The sequence below is a fragment of the Arvicola amphibius genome, chromosome 5 (assembly GCF_903992535.2).
Source record: "Arvicola amphibius chromosome 5, mArvAmp1.2, whole genome shotgun sequence".
Taxonomy (NCBI): domain Eukaryota; kingdom Metazoa; phylum Chordata; class Mammalia; order Rodentia; family Cricetidae; genus Arvicola; species Arvicola amphibius.
The window spans coordinates 30,769,786-30,789,339 of record NC_052051.1 but is presented as its reverse complement, the minus strand read 5'-3'; the positions used below and the strand labels follow the sequence as shown (position 1 = coordinate 30,789,339).

Sequence of the window (19,554 nt, the reverse complement as noted above, 5' to 3'; positions counted from 1 at the left end):
CAGCATCTCTCAAAGAGTGGCCGGACCATTTTGTAACAACTGCTCCTCCTCCCTGCCAAGCTTCGCTGTTCTCAGTATGGATTGGACCCTTCGAGCTTCTCTATGGCATCACTGCGTCCGTTTTCTGAATGTGCAGCCCCCTAGTGATGGACGCCACGGAATGATTTCGTGTGAATGCATTTCCAATGCTGAGCCTTCACCCATGTGACCTCTCTGGTGAGGTTTCTATTTAGATCTTTTCTGCCTCCTTTTACTCAGGATGCTTATTTCAGTTTGACTTACAGCAAATCACGGGCACCTGTTATTTCTCTACTAGAAAATGTTAATTTGGTATCAAGTTAACTAAAGTTCAAAGTTTACGCTAACTGGGAGACTATTTTCAGTTAGAAGTAAAATAGAGACCAATTCAGGAAGAGCTTTCTGCCATTGATTGCTCCATAAGTAGGCGGTGTGGTGATAGGCAGGACTTCAAAGTTCGCATTTTAAGGGCCTTTGTTCCTTTCCTTTCTTCCGCTGTGGCCTCTCCTGTGTCTGCTCCATCTGCAGTTGGCTCTTTATCACATTGGCATGGCTGCAACATTCTGGGCTGACATCCATGTAGTACCACGGTGGGAAGGTAACAGGCTAATCGTGTGCTTTCGTTCCCAAAGGCCTGTGGCAGAGCTCCTCATTCATCTAATAGAACATGCAGCATCAACTGTGCACTTGTGCCAGTTCTAACCCAGGTGCTGGGGAAACATGTGACCCAGACAGACGGCAGTCCTGACTCTCATGGGGTCTGCATTTTAGCCAGACAAGGAAGACACAAATAAAGGAGAGAGATGAACTAGATAGTGGATACATTAGGAGAAAGGAGACGAGTATAGCATGTGGCTAAGTGCCGGATGGGGAGGGACTCCTGTCTTCACAAGGTGCACGGGAGTGGTGGCCTTGAGCAGAGGCACAGCGGAGGCGAGGAGGGAGCCATGCGGGCACGGCAAGGACAAAAGTCCTTGACACGTTCTCTTTTTATACCACGGTTTTTGCTTCCTTTCCCTTGACATTTGGAATGGATTGCTCCTGCTTTTACGTTGGGTTACTTTAAATTTCATGACCCCATGTTCTGGTCCCCTACCTAATTTCCTTCTTTGTCCCCTGGGAAATTATATTTGTTTCTATCATCTGCCCTCTGGCCATGCTGGTGAGCACGGACACAGATAACTCATCTGCTTGTTAGGGAGGGCCACCTCTTCTGTCAACAGATCCCACACCCGGTGCTCCCTTTCATTTTCTTATGGTACTGTATGGGTCTTTAAATGAAAACATTTCACTTGTATACTAATTACCAAGTTGTTTCCAAAGGTAGCCCCGGGTTTTCTGTCATATAACAGATTGCTTTCTTACATTCCCCGACTTGCCCATTCTGAACTTGCCCGCTGACCTTTCTTCTTCTTCCACCCTCAACACATCAGTGCATCTGGTTGACCTGGTAGCCCATTCCCTCTTGCTACCTTTCTGTGCTGTGCTTTTCTGAAATCTGACATGTTTCCATCGTAGGAAGATATAGCAGACTTACTCATCCAACTCATATTTACCGTACTAGAAACACTTCACTTCTTGGCTAGGTCATACAGCCGTTGTCAACATTACTCAGGAAATAAAGATGGCCTTTAGTGGTCTGCCTCTGAGAGATTCTGCCCTTCAATATATTTGTCGTCTTTGCTTTTCTGTGAGTGGCTCGTACTTGCTTTGTTGCCATCTTATTTCCTGTGATGGCACCGTCTTTCCGTCTTACCCATTCCAGGCTCGCGTTATGGCCAGTGGATGGTGATATCAATCTGCCCTTTGTTCCCTGTGCCCTCAATGGGCCTTGTTGAGTAGAATGCAATAGCAAGTTTGTCTGTGGGGGCCATTTTTGTTTGGGGCATGGTTGCTCTCTTGTTTGTGCATGGCTCACAGTGAAGTCTTGCTGATTGTGGAGCTGAGTGATGACGTTCGGCGAGGCTCAGGTCACCTATTCTTTTTATATCTTTTGTGTCCCTTGACTGGCACCAAATTTGCCCAATTTCCTATGAGACAGTAACTGGAAAGACACATAAATGCGTAGTTTCTAAAATCCTTCGTTCCATTTGAAATAGGAAAGGACACATAGTAAATCTCTCTTCTTACTTTTCATATGTCATTTTCTATTTTTTTATGTGTATAGTCAAACTGAGGACTCAAATTCTGGCTTTTAAGGCCAGGTTTGCTGTTTTGTTTTGTCTTTAAGGAGAGGAATAGAACATCTTGTGTTGAAGCAGGCTACCAAGACTGAAAATCTTGTGGTACCCAATGTGATAGATAAGGAAGAGCATCAGTAATCTCCCACTTTGAGTCAGGGTGCCTAAGAATTGTTTTCGAACCCTGAGGAAAAGAATAGTTACGATCATTATGGTCACTGAGTGTGCAGCTGTCTCTGGAAAGGTCGTGTAAGGAAGAAACAGAACAGAACAACCCAGGTGTTCTCCTTCCAAGTTGTACATAGCCAGGCTGAAAGAACAGGGCCTCGATAGTGGTCGTAATGAGAAGGGGAAGGTTCTCGGAGGGATGAAAGTAGAACAGCTCTTAGGCACATCCAGTGAACCACTGTCTTCTGCAGCCCTGGGGACACTCCAGATGTTTCAGAGCCTTTTCTGACTGGTTGACTGAATGAACCATTTTTAAGTAATGTCAGTTTAATGATTGAGTTTTAGGCAAATACATTTTAATTGGGAGTTTGCTCGCTTTTCAGGTTTTCTAAATGCTCCAGTCAGTTTTTGTATAGAAGCGATTAGGATGTGCACCCATGCCACATTTTATTTCCTTTCTGCCAGTCATAGACCTCCCATCTCATTCCAGTTAAAGCCAAAACAAACAGGCCACCTGCTGTTGCCAGAACCAGAAGCAGAAGCAATGCAGAGGCCCCTGTGCACTAAATCTCTATACCTGCTTATTGTTCTGTTTTGAGTCAGGGTCTCACTATTAGCCTACCCTGGCCTGGAACTCTCAGTCTTCCAATCTCAGCCTTCTGAGTACAGATGTGCACTCTGCACCCACCCCCTCTTTCTTCTTCCCTCCTCTCCTCATCTTCCTGAGTTAAAAACTTTTGTCAAATAGCTCTCAGGGGGCCTGGAGGTAGCAGTCAATAAAGTGTTTGTGACACAAACACTGGCTAAATCCCCAGAACCCAAGTCAGATGATCCCAGCTCCGGGGAGGCAGAGACAGCAGTGGTCAAGGCTTAAAGGCCAGCCAGGTCAATTTAACTGCTGAGCTTGGTACCAGAGAGAGACCCAGGCTCAAAGGAGGTAAATGATGATCCTGAGGGATAAATAGAGGCAGGCATGTGTAACAGCTCCACCCATGAAAAATACACTGTGAGTATATTAGTAATTTTAATTTTCTAATAGACATATTAATGTACAAATTTAAACTAGGAACAACTAAATTTCAGTATTTATCATATAACCTATTACATACAAAACTTTGTTTCAATGTATGCTCAGTATGAAAGCATTGAGCTGTTTTGTAGTCTTGTTTGTACCAGTGAATCAAAACCCAGTTAACAGAGTACCTATAAAGTTTGAGTAGCCACATTTCAAGCAACTAGCGAGTCCGGTGTCAGGCAGAATTGCTATTGCCCATTCTTCCTCCTGCTGAAATTTTAGGAACATATAAAAATTCTCAAGTGTTCCTCTTTGCTGAATATAAATAACAGTCACGTGAGCTTCTTGGTGTAATACAAAAAGGCTGTGTCACCCTATCTGATTTCTGTGGACAGAGGAGAGAAATGATGTTTGTGATTTGTGACACCTGAGAAAAAAACTCCAAGTCCCACTGAGCCCTTACTCAGTGCCACTGTAGGCTAGGAGAAGCCCTGGCTTTCAAAGTAGGCTATGGTGTGGTCTGAGCTGGGAGCTGGGAGCTGGGAGCTGGGAGCTGGGAGCTGGGAGCTGGAAGCTGGGAGCTGGGAGCTGGGAGCTGGGAGCTGGGAGCTGGGAGCTGGGAGCTGGGAGCTGGGAGCTTGGAGGAAGGTATATGTACTGGCCAGTTTTATGACAACTGGATCCAAGCTAGCGTCATCAGAGAGGAGGGAGAGTCAGTGGAGAAAATGCCTTTGTAAGATCAGGCTGCTGGCAGGCCTGTGTTGGTCCTAGCCCACTGTAGGTGGCGCCACTCCTAGGCTGGTGATCCTGGCTTCTATAAGAAAGCAGGCTGGGTAAACCATAAGGAGCAAACTAGTGAGCAGCACTCTTCCATGGCCTCTGCACAAGCTCTTATCTCCAAGTTCTTGCTCTTGTTGAGTTCCTGTCCTGACTTCTTTTAATGAACAATGATGTGGAAGCCTACAACAAACCCCCTCTTCTCAGAGCTGCTTTTGGTCACTGTGTTTCATGACAGCAACAGAAACCCTAACTACGACAGTATTCATATTCATTTACTTTCCTGGCTCCCGCTGCACACTTTATAATTGTAGTACTTATCATAGTCAGAAAGACATGCCATAAGCATGGGACTCTCTGACTGTTTCCACACGGGCTATGTAATTCATTCCCTTGGCAGCTGCTGTCCACCGGGAGTTGTTCTAGCCATGGCGTTGCAGCAGAGGCAGGAATTTCATCTTTGAATCCATAGTCTAATAGATGGGGGAGGAATGGCCCACAAAACAAAGAGAAGGAAAGAAGTGCACAGAGAGAAACAGGGCAGGGAGTGTGCGGGGTCAGAGCTAGGTGACATAGCTCCTGCAGTGACGTCTGTATACACCGTTGGTATCCAGGCAGGTCCGGGTTCACTGGGCTGAGAGGCGAGGGTTTCGGGTGAGAAATGATGAGGGCACACAAGAGCAGAGTTTGGGGACTAGTACGGGGTCTGAAAGGTGAGGCAGGGAAAGAAAGAAGCCCACAATGTGGAGACAGGTTAGAGGTGCGAGATCCAGAGAGAGTGTGAAGAAAAGACCCGGGAGAGGAAACTGGTCAGGGAGTCCTCGAAGCCACTCTGTGATTTTTGCTTGTATCTCAGCGCCGTGGGCGAGATAACTGGTGTTCTCGCCCAGGGTCTGTGGATGGAGTCGAGGTGGAAAATCACATCCTTGATTTTCACAAAGCTGCACGTGAAATCCAGCACCTCCTTCCATTGTGAAAGGAGACGACAATCCACAGCGGTGTCGCCAGCCCCTGCTGCTTCCTCCTCGTTTTCCTTCAATATTGCAGCTTCGGATATCTGCAGTTGTTGCTCATTACTTACGCGCACCAGTGCAAAAAATTAGAGTAATCAATAGACCGCTGCTTAATCACAACGATTTAAGTTCACCTGCTGTTCATTCTTTGTGTCTTGTTTTACACACTCAGAAACAGTATTCTGAGAAGAGCCTGGGGCATAAGAGGTCACGAACTGCGCAGTTACTGGGATTAGTGTTGTGGAGTCACGCGCTAGGACTCGGGATTTTAGAGGCATCATCACCCTGACATCTCCGTTGAGGATGGAGCTAGGGGGAGCACGCCGAGACATGGGGTGCTGCTGTTGTAGCATCCCAGCGGTGGGTGGAGGAGGGATAGCCGGGGTGAGCGATGGAAATGGTTGGAGTCAGGCGTATTTTAAAGGGCCAGCCCATCTGGCCGTGTGGCTGAGATGGGGTAGGCAGGAACGCCGAGATGAAGCTGGTGATTTGTGCCTCAGCTGCTGGAATGCAGAGCCGCGGCCCACTCAGATGGAAGGGGCCGCTGATGCCGAGTTTACTCACGTGGAGGCTGTCGCATCCTTCAGATTAAGCTTATCCAAATTTTGAACAGTATTTCACATCAGTTTCTATTAATTTTCACTTCAGGAACCTGAAACTGTTTCGGCAGAAACTTGATGACTTGGCATTGTTCTCTACTGAGATTTTACTTTATCAAATAAAAGTTATTTTTCTCATAGTGACCTCAGCCTTAAGTGCTAATTCATCTGCTACTTATGTAACCACGTCATTTTGGGTTGACTATTAGTTGCCATTCCCTTCTTTTCCTTTTTTGCTTTCTTTGATATTTCATACATATATACACATAGACTATATCATACATACAATAATAGCTTATTGAGATGTAATTAATATAGCATAATGTTCTCGCTTAATTGAATAATTTAGTGGTTCTGAGTAGATATACAATGGTGTGCACCCATCACCTCTGTATATTTTCATTTTTTGTCACCTCTAAGCCTACCCACGCCTACTGAATAGTCAACTGGTTACCTTGTCCCCACAGCTGACTGGTGTCCTTTCTACCTCTATATACTTGCCCATTCTGGAACTTTCATAGAAACGAAACAGCACAATGTGTAGTGTTTTACACATGACCTTTGTCACATGTAACATATCTTTTCACTTCATTCCCTTCCGTGGCTGAATAATTTCACTGTGTACATATGCCATGTTCTAAGTTGATAGACATTTAGGTTTTCCTTTGGGGTGTTGTGACTAAGGTGTTAGGGACATTTTGTAGGACATTGTTTTCATTTCTTCTATTTCCCTAATACATTTGGCCTTTTTTTTTTTTTTAACGTTTACACCTTTAATCTATCAGAACTAGATTTTTGGGCACACTGTCCATATCAGAGCCAAGTTCTCATCTTCGCCTTAACGATTGCTTATAATTATGATTGAGGTGATAGTAATTGATTAGGTTTTAACCAGATCATTGTACACATATATATCCTTGCAAATAAATCATTTTCTTTATAATATGTAACCATGCATTACAATTTAAGCACAGTTATTTGTTGTATGAGGCTGCTTGTTTGTTTCTGGCTGCTCAGCCCCGAAATAACCACACAGAAAGTGCATTAATTAAATCACTGCTTGGCCTATTAGCTCTAACTTCTTTTATATTTTACAATGAGGCTCGTGGCCTACTGGCAAGGTTCCCGCATGTCCATCTCCAGTGGCGGCTCCATAGCTTCCCCCTGACTCCGCCTCCTTTCTTCTAGCATTCAGTTTAGTTTTCCCTGCCTAGCTCTGCTCTTCCCTATCACAGGCCTAAGACAGTTATTTTTTCTTAACCAATGGTATTCACAGCATGCAGAAGGGAATCCCACATCAGATGTTCACCACAAATAAGAGTTAATTAAGTTAGAATTGTTTATTATTAAGAAGAGTAACATTGATCTGTTTAGTAATAAAACTGAGTAGAGAGAGCAAGATATAAGGTTATTTATATGACACCCAGACCCATTATAAAATAGACATATGGAACTTGTCTGGATGTGGGGAGCAAAATTTTCTTTCGGTGGGATGACTGTTCCAATCCTTGGCACACTCTACCCCAAGATAAACTAAAACTATTTTATTTTATTAAAATAAAGACAGCATGGGTAAGGTCACCAACCATATGTAGTCTGACTCTACTTACCAAGGGAGGAACCCGTGACCAGAGAGACTCTACAACTTTCTCTATGTCTAAGCCTCATCCCTGGCTTCAGGTAGACGATGGCTTTAGCCACATCTTTGCCACACCCTTCACATGGCTCTCCATCCAATGTCCAAGGTAGATTTCAGTTGTCACTATTTACAAAGAGAGGCGTTAGTGAGGGTGGGGTGGTGAAGTAGGGAGCAGGTGGGAGGAGACTCGTCAATGAACAGACAGAAGGAAGTGAGAATCTAGTATAAGCCATGGCCCCTAACCCCTAGACATGCTCTTTTGTCTCACTAAACTTTGCTTGAAGACACAAAATTACAGATGAACATGTTAAGAGTCCTAAGATGTCGACCTCAGAGAATCAAGCTCCAAAAATGAGCCCCTTTACTAGGTGCAACTTTGGCCGGCTCTGTAGGGAGTATTCACAGAAAACCAACTCCAGGCATTGTAATTTCTCCAGCATAAAACATTTCTTTTGTTTTTTAATTTGGGAGAGATTGTAAGAGCCAGAGGACCAGAAAGCCTGCAATGAGATCATGTTTCCTAGAAATGATAGAAGCTACACCCATGGACCTCGACAACATGGCTGCTTATAAGACCTGAACAATGGAGATGCTGATAGTCAGGCTATTGTGGAAGGGGGAAATGTCAAAGGCTCCTCCCCCAGATAAAGAGCTACAGGCAACTCATTAATGACTGCTGAGAAGAGAGAATTAGCCTCTCCCAAGGATGAGCCCCTAATTGGCTATCCAATTCCAAGTGGTCATCCCTAAAATCATACGCATACACACAATACTAAATGGACTCAACAGGCCATATTTATGTAACTATGTATTTGTACATATGCATAAAAGCAACAAAAAAAGTGGCAGTGAATTTGAGAGTGAGCAACTGTGTTTGGAGGTACATAGAATGGGTGGGAGGGAGGAAAGGGAAAGGGAAAATTATGTAATAATTTTAAATTGTTTTTTTTTAATTTGGGAGAGGCATTTTAACTCTCTGTATGCAATGTGAAATAAAGTATGCTGAACATTTTAAATTATATGTGCTAAATTCTATGTATTTGCCAGGTGGTGGTGGCGCACGCCTTCAATCCCAGCACTCAGGGAGCAGAGTCAGGTGGATCTCTGTGATTCTGAGGCCAGCCTAGTCTACAGGAACTAGTTTCTGGACAGGCTCCAAAGCTACAGAGAAGCTCTGTCTCAAAAAACTGAAAAAAATTATATGTTTTTAAATTATATATACTTAAAATGTAACTTCGTGTTGTCATTGGTTTGTAATATCAATGATTTTATTCTTTGTACTTTTTGCTTACTTTTAGGTATTCTTGAATGAGGAGAGTTATTTTTATATACTTTTATCTATGTAATATCAATGTTACATAGATATACATTATCAGATATTATTTTATGTAAGTGTGATATTATTTTAGTACTATAACCAAGAAACCTATCTCTGTTCTTGTCCAGGTCCATTAAGATAAGATTAGCCAGTTTTGTGGATACTGTTGGTGTTGAAAATCTTGTCAGCACGCTCGTGCTGAGTAGACAGATACTGGATGATTTCACCCAGTACAATGAGGCTTGCAGAGATCCCGTAAGTACTGCTGGTGGCTGCTGTAGCCTCATTTTCCTGGGCCTTAGGGGACCATTATGACCCATGAAGGTTTGGGTCTGAAGCTTCCTTGAGCATCACTTAGAGAATCCTGTTGGGGGTGAGGGGTTGACATATCCCGACAGCTGCTTGTAGGTCTAAAATTATCTCTTCATTTAGATTAGAAGGGGAAACTAGAAGCAGTTTAAGGAAGAGCCTTGATGAAGCAGTAACATTTTTAACTCTGTTGAATCGCCACACTTGAGATTGGATTTTAGCATTCTGTGACACGTCTCTGGTGCATCCTGAAGCATGTTGGGTGCTTGAGGAGAAAAACGCCTCTCCCAATGCATGAAATGCGCTTGGACCACCTGCTATTTTATAAAATTCCATTTTCACTTGAAAAAAGAAAAACTGCTTTTTTTTTTGGACTTGGGTATTTAACTAGCCTTTCTTTAAAATTAATAACACGAGCCTATCGACCTGATAAAACGAGAATCACTTGCTCCCTGTGATAATATCTAGTCAGAAAAGAAAATAGAAAATGAGAAAATCAGTACCGGCCATCTTGAGCTTGATAGTTGTGCAATGCCTAGGGCAACGCTTCCGATGACACCGGTGACGAAAAGTGTGACGTCATGAGACTGGGAAATCTGGGCAGCTTGATGAGTCAGTATTTTCTAGTTAACATGGGGCAGTGTTATCAAAGCATCCGTGAGTGAACGTGTAAAGAGTCAGTTAAAACAAACGCTTGGGTTTTTAGCGCAGTAGTGCATACAGTGTTCATCAGTAGGGTTGTCGGATGACGTGTTGCAGCTAGCTTCAGACACTACCAGTTGTGGAGTCTCAGAGGATAGCCACAGTTCCATGGAAAGATGCCTGGATGCTTGTCTTTTCTAACTATATGTTGTGAAGACAGATCAGATTTTTTTTTATGTATTTGTACCAAAACAGCAGGTTGACTATAAAAGCAGATGTGCAGATTCTGCTGTCCACTAAGCCAGATCAAAGCGATTTGCAAAAACAGAAAACAATGTCACTTGAAATATTTGTGTTTAGGAAAATATAAGGTTTCTTTTGCTAAGAAAATATGATTTATGTCTATAAATTGTTTTTATGTAAAATATATATTTTATGTAAAAATACAATCGTTATTCTTTTAAATAAAACAGCTAGTTTAAATTTTCATTTTACTAGTGAATTTTTAAAGCAAACTCATGTCTTTTCAGTTTTAATTTCCAATAGGAATTTCTTTGGAGTCCTTACTGAGTTGATGTCCTGAGGTCATAAAAGTTGGGAAGCACTGGGGTAGAAGCGGCTTCTGTGTAAAAGGGACTGAGGTTTGAATCATGGACTCATGCCTCATGGGCTCACTTACCCAGTTTCCTAAGCCTTGTTGTCTTTTAAATAAAATAGATGGAATAATAATTCTCACATCAGAGCGTGGGGCTGAAGATGAAGCGAGCCGTGAGTGTAGCACCTAGGATTGTAAATGTTGCCGAGTGTTGGTTCTGTTACCGTGGTGACTGCAGTCAAGGCTGGTGGCTGCATCCTAGTCATGGATGCCCCAGCGGCTGATTTTAGAGACCTTGGTGGTGATGCTTTCCAGGGTCTTAACAAAACGCACCTTTCCTTTGCAGGATGGAACAGCTCTGCAGGTGTTTGTAGCTGAAGTTGCAGATCAGATAGTTGGCATTGCCGTGATCAGAAAAGAAATGGTAAGTAAGGAAGCCGCCATTCATTGTGATTGTGACTTGCTTGATTGTGACTTTCTATATCCATGTATCAGCCAGCACACGGTGCCTCTTTGGAGGTTTTTACTTTTACTTAACATGAATAAATCCTGTCCCTAAAGTGTTTGGCCATGAACCTGTCTCCCACTTGGCAGTCTTTCAAGACTCTCCCTTTTTAAGTTAAAAATGTTTGAATTTGTCAGGTGGAGTTTTGTGCGCCTTTAATCCCAGCACAGAGTCAGGTGGATTTCTATGATTTTGAGGCCATCTTGGTTTACAGAGGGAGTTTGAGGACAGCCAGGGCTACATAGTGAGACCCTGTCATGAAACAACAAACAAAGAAAACAGAACACACACACGTGTGGAATACTGCAAACATGAAAAGATTCTCATTCCTAAAATTCTAATAAACTCCCCACATAGCACAAATTCTAATTGGTCTTAATGATAAAAACCCAGAGTAAGCTATCAAGGGGTGAAATCTGAAGGATCAGAGAAGCAGAGTGGCCAACCACCAGAGTTCTTACCTCTACCAATGCCAGACCAAAGGGGCGATCCTGTCCTCACACTGTCTCTTCAGACTGCATTGAGCTCCTTTCTCCTCCAGCCTTTTATTTCTCTATCTGCCCAACCATATCACTCCTGTCTCTACTTGCCTAATGCTGGGATTAAAGGTGTGTGATCCCAACTGCTGGGATCACCTTTGTGTGAGCTCTGTTTCTCTTTTAGACTGAATCAATTTCATGTAGCCCAGGGTGGCCTTGTCTGCCTCTGCCTCAAGGACTGGGATTAAAGGTGTGACCACCACTGCCTGACCTCTGTGGTTAACTAGTGTGGCAAGCTTTATTTGTTAGATCATAAAATATCACCACACTCCCACCATTGAAATAATAAAATGACAGCAACAACAGCAGCAGCAACAACAATGACAGCAACAACCTATCCACTGCCGACACCAAAGGATGACTCCTATAGTTGGTCACTCATCTTTGTTAGCATCCTTCTTTTGCATTCAGTTACGTGTGTGTGTGTGTGTGTGAGTGTGTGTGTGTTGCCAGTGGGTATGCCATTTTATATTTTTTCTAATGCAGTTATTCCAACACATTTATTACTTAGTAGTCCTTTTTTTCTGCTGACTTAAAATACTGCTTTCACATTTATTAATTTTCTATATGCCTGTGTCCATTTACATTCTAGACCATGTTAACCATTTATTTTTGATGCCCATTATATTATCACATCTTTAAAATAACTTAAAAAAATATTATGTGTATAGGTATTTTGCCGGCATGTATGTCTGTTTACCACAAGCATGCCTGATGCCCTCTGAGGCCAGAAGAGGGTGTCAGATCCCTTGGGACTGGAGTTACAGTAAACCACCATGTGGGTGCTGGGGTCCCCTGGAAGAGCAGCCAGTGCTCTTAAAGCTGAGCCATCTCTCCAGCCCTTCCTTCATGTTGGATATTTAGTAACAGAGGCTGCTTTCATTGGTCTTCTTTGGGTTTGTTTGTTTGTTTGTTTTATTGAAATACGGTCTCAAATAGCTCATGTAGCCCAGGCTAGCCTTGTGTTTATTATCTTGCCATGAAATTGAATGTGAACTTGAACTATTGATCTTCCTGCCTCCAACTCCCAAGTGCTGGCATTACAGGTCTCTGAGCACAGTCGGCTCCCATTTGCCTTCTTTATCTAGATTTTCTTAGACATGTCTCCCTCTGGGTCAACTTTCTAATACCAACCATGACTTGGCTATGCCTGTGTGAATTATAAAAGCAGTTTGTTTTTCCTGGTTCTTTGGTAATTTTTTTCGTATATGTTTTTGGGTCAGTGGTACAGTTTGGAGACAATATAAGTTTGCCCTCTGAAGATACACACTTGTAAGCTTTTCCCAGTACGACAGCGTCAAGTGGTAGGGACTTTAAGAGGTTGTTGGGAAGTTGATGGGTCATTGGGGGTACTGCCTGTGAAAGAGATTAAGTAGTTCATGGGCGTCCCGGTGAGTTAATAAAAGTGAATTGTTATAGAAAGAGTGAGACAGCCCCTTTTCTCCTCTTCCGTCTTTCTATCATATGGGTACATGCCATCACCACTCTGCCTGGAGGCCTTCAGCAGAGCCCAGACCAACATGGTGCATTTCCAGTCTCCAGAACACGAGACTCCCTCTTGTCTCCCTCCCTCCGTCTCTTTCCCTCCCTTCCTCTCTCCCTCCGTCTTCCTTCCTCCCTCCTTCTCCCTCCTTCCCTCCTTCCCTCCCTCTCTCTCTCTCTCTCTCTCTCTCTCTCTCTCTCTCTCTCTCTCTCTCTCTGTAATGTACCCAGCCTTAAATAGTTTGTTGTTGTTTTTTAATAATAATGAAAACAAAATGCAGTCAGACCTTTACCCGACCTGCAGGCCTGCTGGCTGCCTTCCTCTACCTTCCTCTGTCCTGTGAGCCTGGCTGAACTGACAGCTATGCAGGCCCTTGCCTTTGGGCCTTCTGTTGGCTTTGGCCCAGGGGAAGCCTTGACAGGAGGAGGGAGGACAGGGTAACTGACGTGTCTATATCTGGCTGAGCTCACACTAAACCCACTGGCCTTTTAACTGTGGTCTTTTCTCCAGGGTGCTCTCTCTGTGGGTTTCTGGGACCAGTCTTCCACCTAGTCCACCCACCGAGGCCACTAATGGCTTGCAGTTGTTCTCTCACAGTCCCTGTTGACTTCCTTACACCCTCCTCATCTCTGTAAATACTTCATTTGTTGAGCCTACCTCCAATTATCCTAATTTGAACATACCATCTGTCTCCTGTTATGACCCTTCCCCCGTATACTCTAAAACGCTCATGATTTTTCTACATACTTTATAATTTTTTTCTCGGTACTATATGTAGATACCTCTTCTTGTACTTTCTAGATGTTTGCTTTAGGATGTAGGAAGACCACAAAATTTTGTATATTAATCTTGTACTCAATTATTCTTTCTTTTTCACTCTGAGAGTTTAAAAATTGCTCCTCCCCACCATCTCTCCCCCGCCCTCTCCCCCCCCCCCCCCACCACACAGCGTCACTTTCAGGACATTGCATTGCTAAGAGCAGTCAGGGTCATGGTCAGAGCCAAACGACAGAGGCATGCACTCCTCCTATCAGTGTGTGTGTGAGGGAGGGGGGAGGGAGAGAGAGAGGGAGCGAGGGAGAGAGAGAGAGAGAGAGAGAGAGAGAGAGAGAGAGAGAGAGAGAGAGAGAGAGAGAAAGAGAGAGAGAGAGAAGAGACGTTGTAGAAAAGCCTGTATGGTGGCTATCCTGGTCCCTTCATCCTCCCCCTCTCTTGAAGCCTCATGCTTGCTGTGTAGCCAAGAACGAGCTTGAACTCTGCACCAAGTGCTGAGATTACGAATGTGACCACTATGCCTGGCTTCATGCCTTTGTTTGTTTGTTTGTTTTGTTTTGTTTTCAATTTCATTGCATGAATAATGTTGAGTGGTACTGCTGATAAAGGCTACTTTTGTAGCTGTCTTTATTTTAATGGGATAATTCTATATTTTCTTCACTTAACATATTATTTTCAGTTTGAAGGAAGTTTTCCACTTTTTGGTTATTGAAGGTTTCTTTGATGGATATTCATTAGGTTTTTGGTGTTTACTGAGTATAGAATTATTCCTTTATACTTCCTTGCATTTATTTCTCTTTTTGATTCAATGTGTCTGTGTTGCTTTTATAGATGATGGCACATAGCAAGGTCTCTCTAACTCTACCCACTTAGATGTTTTCATTTTGTCCTCACACTGGATACTCATTTGATAGTGTATAAAATTCTCAAAGTATTCACCTTCAGAATGCTTGTTTTAACTGTCATTGTCTCCCATATCCAGTGTCACTGATAAAATCTAACTAGAGGACAACGTCACCCTTAATCCTTTTGTACTGGCTGGTTTTGTGTCAGCTTGACCCAAATTGGAGTCATGAGAGAAAGGAGCCTCACTTGAGGAAAAGCCTTCATGATATCTATCTGTAAGGCAGTTTCTCATTTAGTGATCAATGGGGGAGAGCCCAACTCATGGTGGGTGGTGCCATCTCTGGACTGGTGGTCCTGTTTTCTATAAGAAAGCAGGCTGAGCAAGTCATGTGGAGCAAGCCACTAAGCAGCCCATTTCCATGGCCTCTGCATCAGCTCCTGCCACCAGGATCCAGCCCTGCTTGATTTCTGTCCTGACTTCCTCTAGTGATGGGCTATGATCTGGAAGTGTAAGCCAAATAAATCTTTTGCTCCCCAACTTGCTTTTTGATCATTGTTTTTTGTTGCAGGAACAGAAACCCTAACTAAGACACCTTTGTAAATGGAAAAAAAAAAAGTGGTTTGTCTTTCTTGAGTCTTGTGGAGAGTTTTCGTCCATTTATTTTGCTTTTGGAGAGTGATGGAGGAGAGTTATCTGTCTATGTTACTTTCATTGGTTAATTAATAAAGAAAACTGTCTTGGCCCTTTAAGAGACAGAAAATTAGGTAGGCAGAGTAGACAGAACAGAATTCTGGGAAAGAGGGGGAGACGATTCAGGCAGTTGCCATAGTGAGTCACCATGATTCTCCTCTCTGAGATGGACGCAGGTTAAGATCTCTCCTGGTAAGCCACACCTCGTGGTGCTACACGGATTACTAAATATGGGTTAAAGGAAGATGTGAGAATTAACTAATAAGAGGCTACAGATAATGGGCCAGGCAGTGTTTTAAAAGAATACAGTTTCCGTGTAATTATTTTGAGCAAAGCTAGCCGGGTGGCAGGACACAGCCCGCCGTTCCTTCTACAGGAGAGATGTTTTATTTTGGTTTTGAATGTTTGCTTTTTATTTGCTTAATGCTTCCATCAGTTGCTGGATGAAGGTTCTATGATAACAATTAAGGTAGTCATCAATCTGATTACAGGGGAAGGCCAGGGCAAGGCCAGAATTTCCCTTTGCTATGAACACAGATGAGCAAATGTCTTTGTGGTATGAGTGTGTATCCTTTGGGTATATGAGTGGCATTGCTAGGTCTTGAGGTAGATTGATTCCCAATTTTCTGAAAAATTGCCATACTGATGTCCAAACTAGCTGTACAAGTTTGCACTCCCACCAGCAATGGAGAAGTGTTCCCTTTCCTCCATATCATCTCCAGCATAAGCTATAATCGGTGTTTTTGATCTTTGCCATTCTGGCTGGTGTAAAAGGGAATCTCAGAGTCATTTTGATTTGTATTTCCCTAATGACTGAGGATGTTGAGCAATTCCTTTAGTGTCTTTTGGCATTTGAGATTCTACTTTTGAGAATTCTCTTTAGATCTGTACCCCCTTTGAAAACTGGATTATTTGATACTTTGATATCTAGTTTCTTGAGTCCTTTATATATCTTGGAGATCAGCACTCTTTCCTATGTGAGGTTAGTGAAGATCTTTGTAGGCTGCCATTTTGTCCCTATTGTCAGTGTCCTTTGCCTTACAGAAACTTTTAAATTTCTTAAGGTCCCATTTATTAATCGTCAACCACAGTGCCTGTGCTATTAGTGTTCTGTTCAGGAAGTTGTCTCCTGTGTCAATGTGTTTGAGATTACTTTCTCTTCTATCAGATTCAGTGTATCTGGATTTATGTTGAGGTCTTTGATCCACTTGGACTCGATTTTTGTGCAGGATGATAGATACAGATTGATTTGTGTTCTTCTACCTGCTGACATCCAGTTATACCAGCACTATTTGTTGAAGATGCTTTCTTTTTTCCATTGTATAATTTTGGCATCTTTGTTGAAAACCAGGTGTCCATAGGTGTGTGAATTTACATCTGGGCCTTAGATTCGATTGCATTGATCCACTTGTCTGTTTTATGCCAATACCTCGTAATTTTTATTATTATAGCTCTGTAGAACAGCTTGAAATCAGGGATGGTGAGACCTCCAGAAGTTCTCTTATTGTACAGGATTGTTTTAACAAGCACTTTGCCATAGTTCATTGTCTTCTCATAACTTTTTTATTTCATCAGCAGTAAAGGGCACTATAATCTCTGCTGGGTCTATACCTGTTAATTGAATTTTAATGCAGAGGGATGATATTATCTTAGAATGGACCTTTTAACCACATAAACCAAGTAAAAAATTATAAACTTATGTGGAAAAAGTCTCTGATTTAATGACCAGTGACCTTTGTCTATATCTTCTAATATCTTCCCCAGAACACTAGAAACTGAACATCTACCTCTTGAAGAGGCCAATTTGGATGCCAAGATTCTAGAGTAATGATACTTACTTCCTCATCCATGTCTAGAAAGCCTTCAATAAAAATACCATTTATACACACTCTTAGCTTTGGTGTTTGATCATTTATAGAAGTCTGCCAGAATATACATTTCCTATGTCCTACTGGAGTATTTGATTCATCCTCCACATCTTTTCCATCATCCAGACCAGTATGGTTTTTTACAGAAGGCACTGGATTTTTAAATTTTCCTGGTGAGACACGTTTTCCACAGTAACTGGGAATGATAGGATCACGTTTGTCATGGGAGCCTGCAAGAGGCCCCCCAAGGACTTTTCTAATGTTTCAGGTTGCCTTGTCTGTTTTTTGTTGACCTATATTTATTGGTTCAATGTCAGCCTTTGCCACAGCTCCTACATATATCTGAAGGCTGAATCCTCCTATTCTTACTATTCTCAGAGGAGACATTATTTCTAGGAATTTCTTGTCTACAATCCATTTTCAGATGTCCTATTCTATCACAATTAAAACCTTTGGTATTTTGATGTCTCCTCATACCATTGGAAATTGCTTCTCCTACCCAAGCTTCAGTACTATAGTCAAGTATCTCAACATTCAATATATGCAAAATCAATTCATCCATTGGTGTTGATCTGACCTTAAATGCCCAAGGATCCTTTTGCATCCTAAGTTGACATTCTCAAAAGCCAAAGATTCAATTAGTACATGTCTAACTTCTGGGTCTGTTGCCCCTATTTGTACAATCTTAGTTAATCTTTGTAAAAAGTCACTAAAGTGTTCTCTCTGACCCTGTTTAACCCTAATATATGATTCAATTCTTTTTCCTAGTTCCTGAATCCTGTCTCAAGCATTTAAAGCTGCTGTGCTACATAGGGACAAGGTGTGTTCATCATAAAGAGCCTGATCCTGAGGATCAGAGTAAAGTCCCTCACCCAGAATTTGATCTTGGGAAATCTCAAGTCCTTTTGCTTTTCCCTGTTGCTCTAAAATTTTCAATTTTTCTCTCCAATAACACTTCAAAAGCAACTGATGTCTATTTTCTAGGACTGCTGAGATTAACTGAATCCAATCTTGTGGTGTTGCTTTGTTACTTGAAGCCCATGTTTTGACCATTTCTCTAATGAAAGATAGATGTATTCCATAAGATACAACTGCATGTCTAATTTCCTTTAGATTAGTCAAATACCTTAGGGTATTTGGTGCCAGATGCTCTTTCTGATGATATCACCAGAAAAACAGTTAGAACTCTGGGTAAGCTATCCCAGAGTTTGGTACATAGTGATGAGGCTACATTTTGTCTTTGTACCTTTTGTCCCTGGTCATCAAATTTGCTACATTCCTCTATCTTTTCAAATCTTTTTACAACTGCCTTTTGTAGAGTCTGGATCTCCTCCTGTCCAGTGATCTGTTCTAATGCCCTCATTGAGGATTCCAAGGTGTGAAGTCTGTCCAGTAAAGATAATAAACATCTCATCCTTGGATATAACTTTTATAGCATGAATATTACCTTCCTAGAAAGACATTCTATTAATCTATCATAACTCTTCAACAGAGTCCAATTAGTACATTCAACAGCACGAATTCTCTCAGACAATGTCTCAGCACCCTCTGTCATTGACTGGATTTTGTTGTCAAATTGGTTGTATCCTTCTCTGGAGTGCTGAATTTCCCTTTTAGTTGATCATTATCAGTCTGTAAAGACTGTGTCATTTCTAAATGTGCCTCATTCTTGGCCCTATTATCAAACCATGTTTTTAAGGAGAAAATATAAAGGACAAAACTAATACCCAGAATCAAATAGAGGGATGTAGGAGGGAAATCATATAAACCTTGCATAACATCATACATGGTATAAGTAAAAAAAGTTATTGAACTCCTAGATTGTTAAATTGTCCATAACCTTGCCATTTTAAATTATAAATTTATGATCTATATTTTAAATTATAAATCTTACCCATGGTTGAGTTTGAACTGGAGTAGGTGCAATAACTATTACTTGCCAGTAGTTGTTGGGGCATACTTGTAGCTTCGTGGTCAGTTTGAATCTGATTTTAGAGTTAAATGTTGAAAGATAAGCTCAGATTAAAAACAGTTATTTAGTGTAAATCCCAGACTGTGTGCTCTGCGGAGGTCCCTAATTGGTCAGCAGTTGCACAAGCACAAGAATAGCAAGGTAACAATGCTGAACATAGGCACCTGGGAAAGCCGCTGTCAGGCTCCACGTCATTCATTTGGGTATAAAATTCCTGCACAGTGGCCCTGAGTAGCCGCTAGCTGCAGTCCTTTATATTTTCTCCTCTGCAACTGTGCGGCTGGCTTCTGGGTCCAGTTTTTTCTGCACTGTAGAAACTCAGGCAGGATGCAGGCTTCCCTGGGCTTTCCCAGGTGCCTATGTTCAGCATTCTCCTGTTCTCATTGCCCCACCTCTACTTCCTACCTGGTCACCCTGCCTATACTTCCTACCTGGCTACTGGCCAATCAGCATTTTATTAAAAATAACACAAGTGACAGGATAAATGATCATTGTCCTACAACATTGTTCTGCATGTTTATAGTGTTTTTATTATTATGTAGTGAAGGGATTTTAATTTGACTCAATCTATTTGGTATTCTGTAAGCTTCTTACACCTTTAAA

General features: G+C 42.2%; 1 protein-coding gene across 1 annotated transcript in view; it reads left to right on the top strand.

Annotated features, from left to right (window-relative positions):
• Cfap61 (cilia and flagella associated protein 61) overlaps positions 1 to 19,554 on the top strand; it is a 273,757-nt gene that overhangs the window by 91,436 nt on the left and 162,767 nt on the right. The window contains exons 14-15 of the mRNA XM_042055131.1: positions 8,856 to 8,982; positions 10,620 to 10,697. Coding sequence (XP_041911065.1) covers positions 8,856 to 8,982; positions 10,620 to 10,697 — 205 coding nt within the window. The remainder of the gene's footprint in view (positions 1 to 8,855; positions 8,983 to 10,619; positions 10,698 to 19,554) is intronic.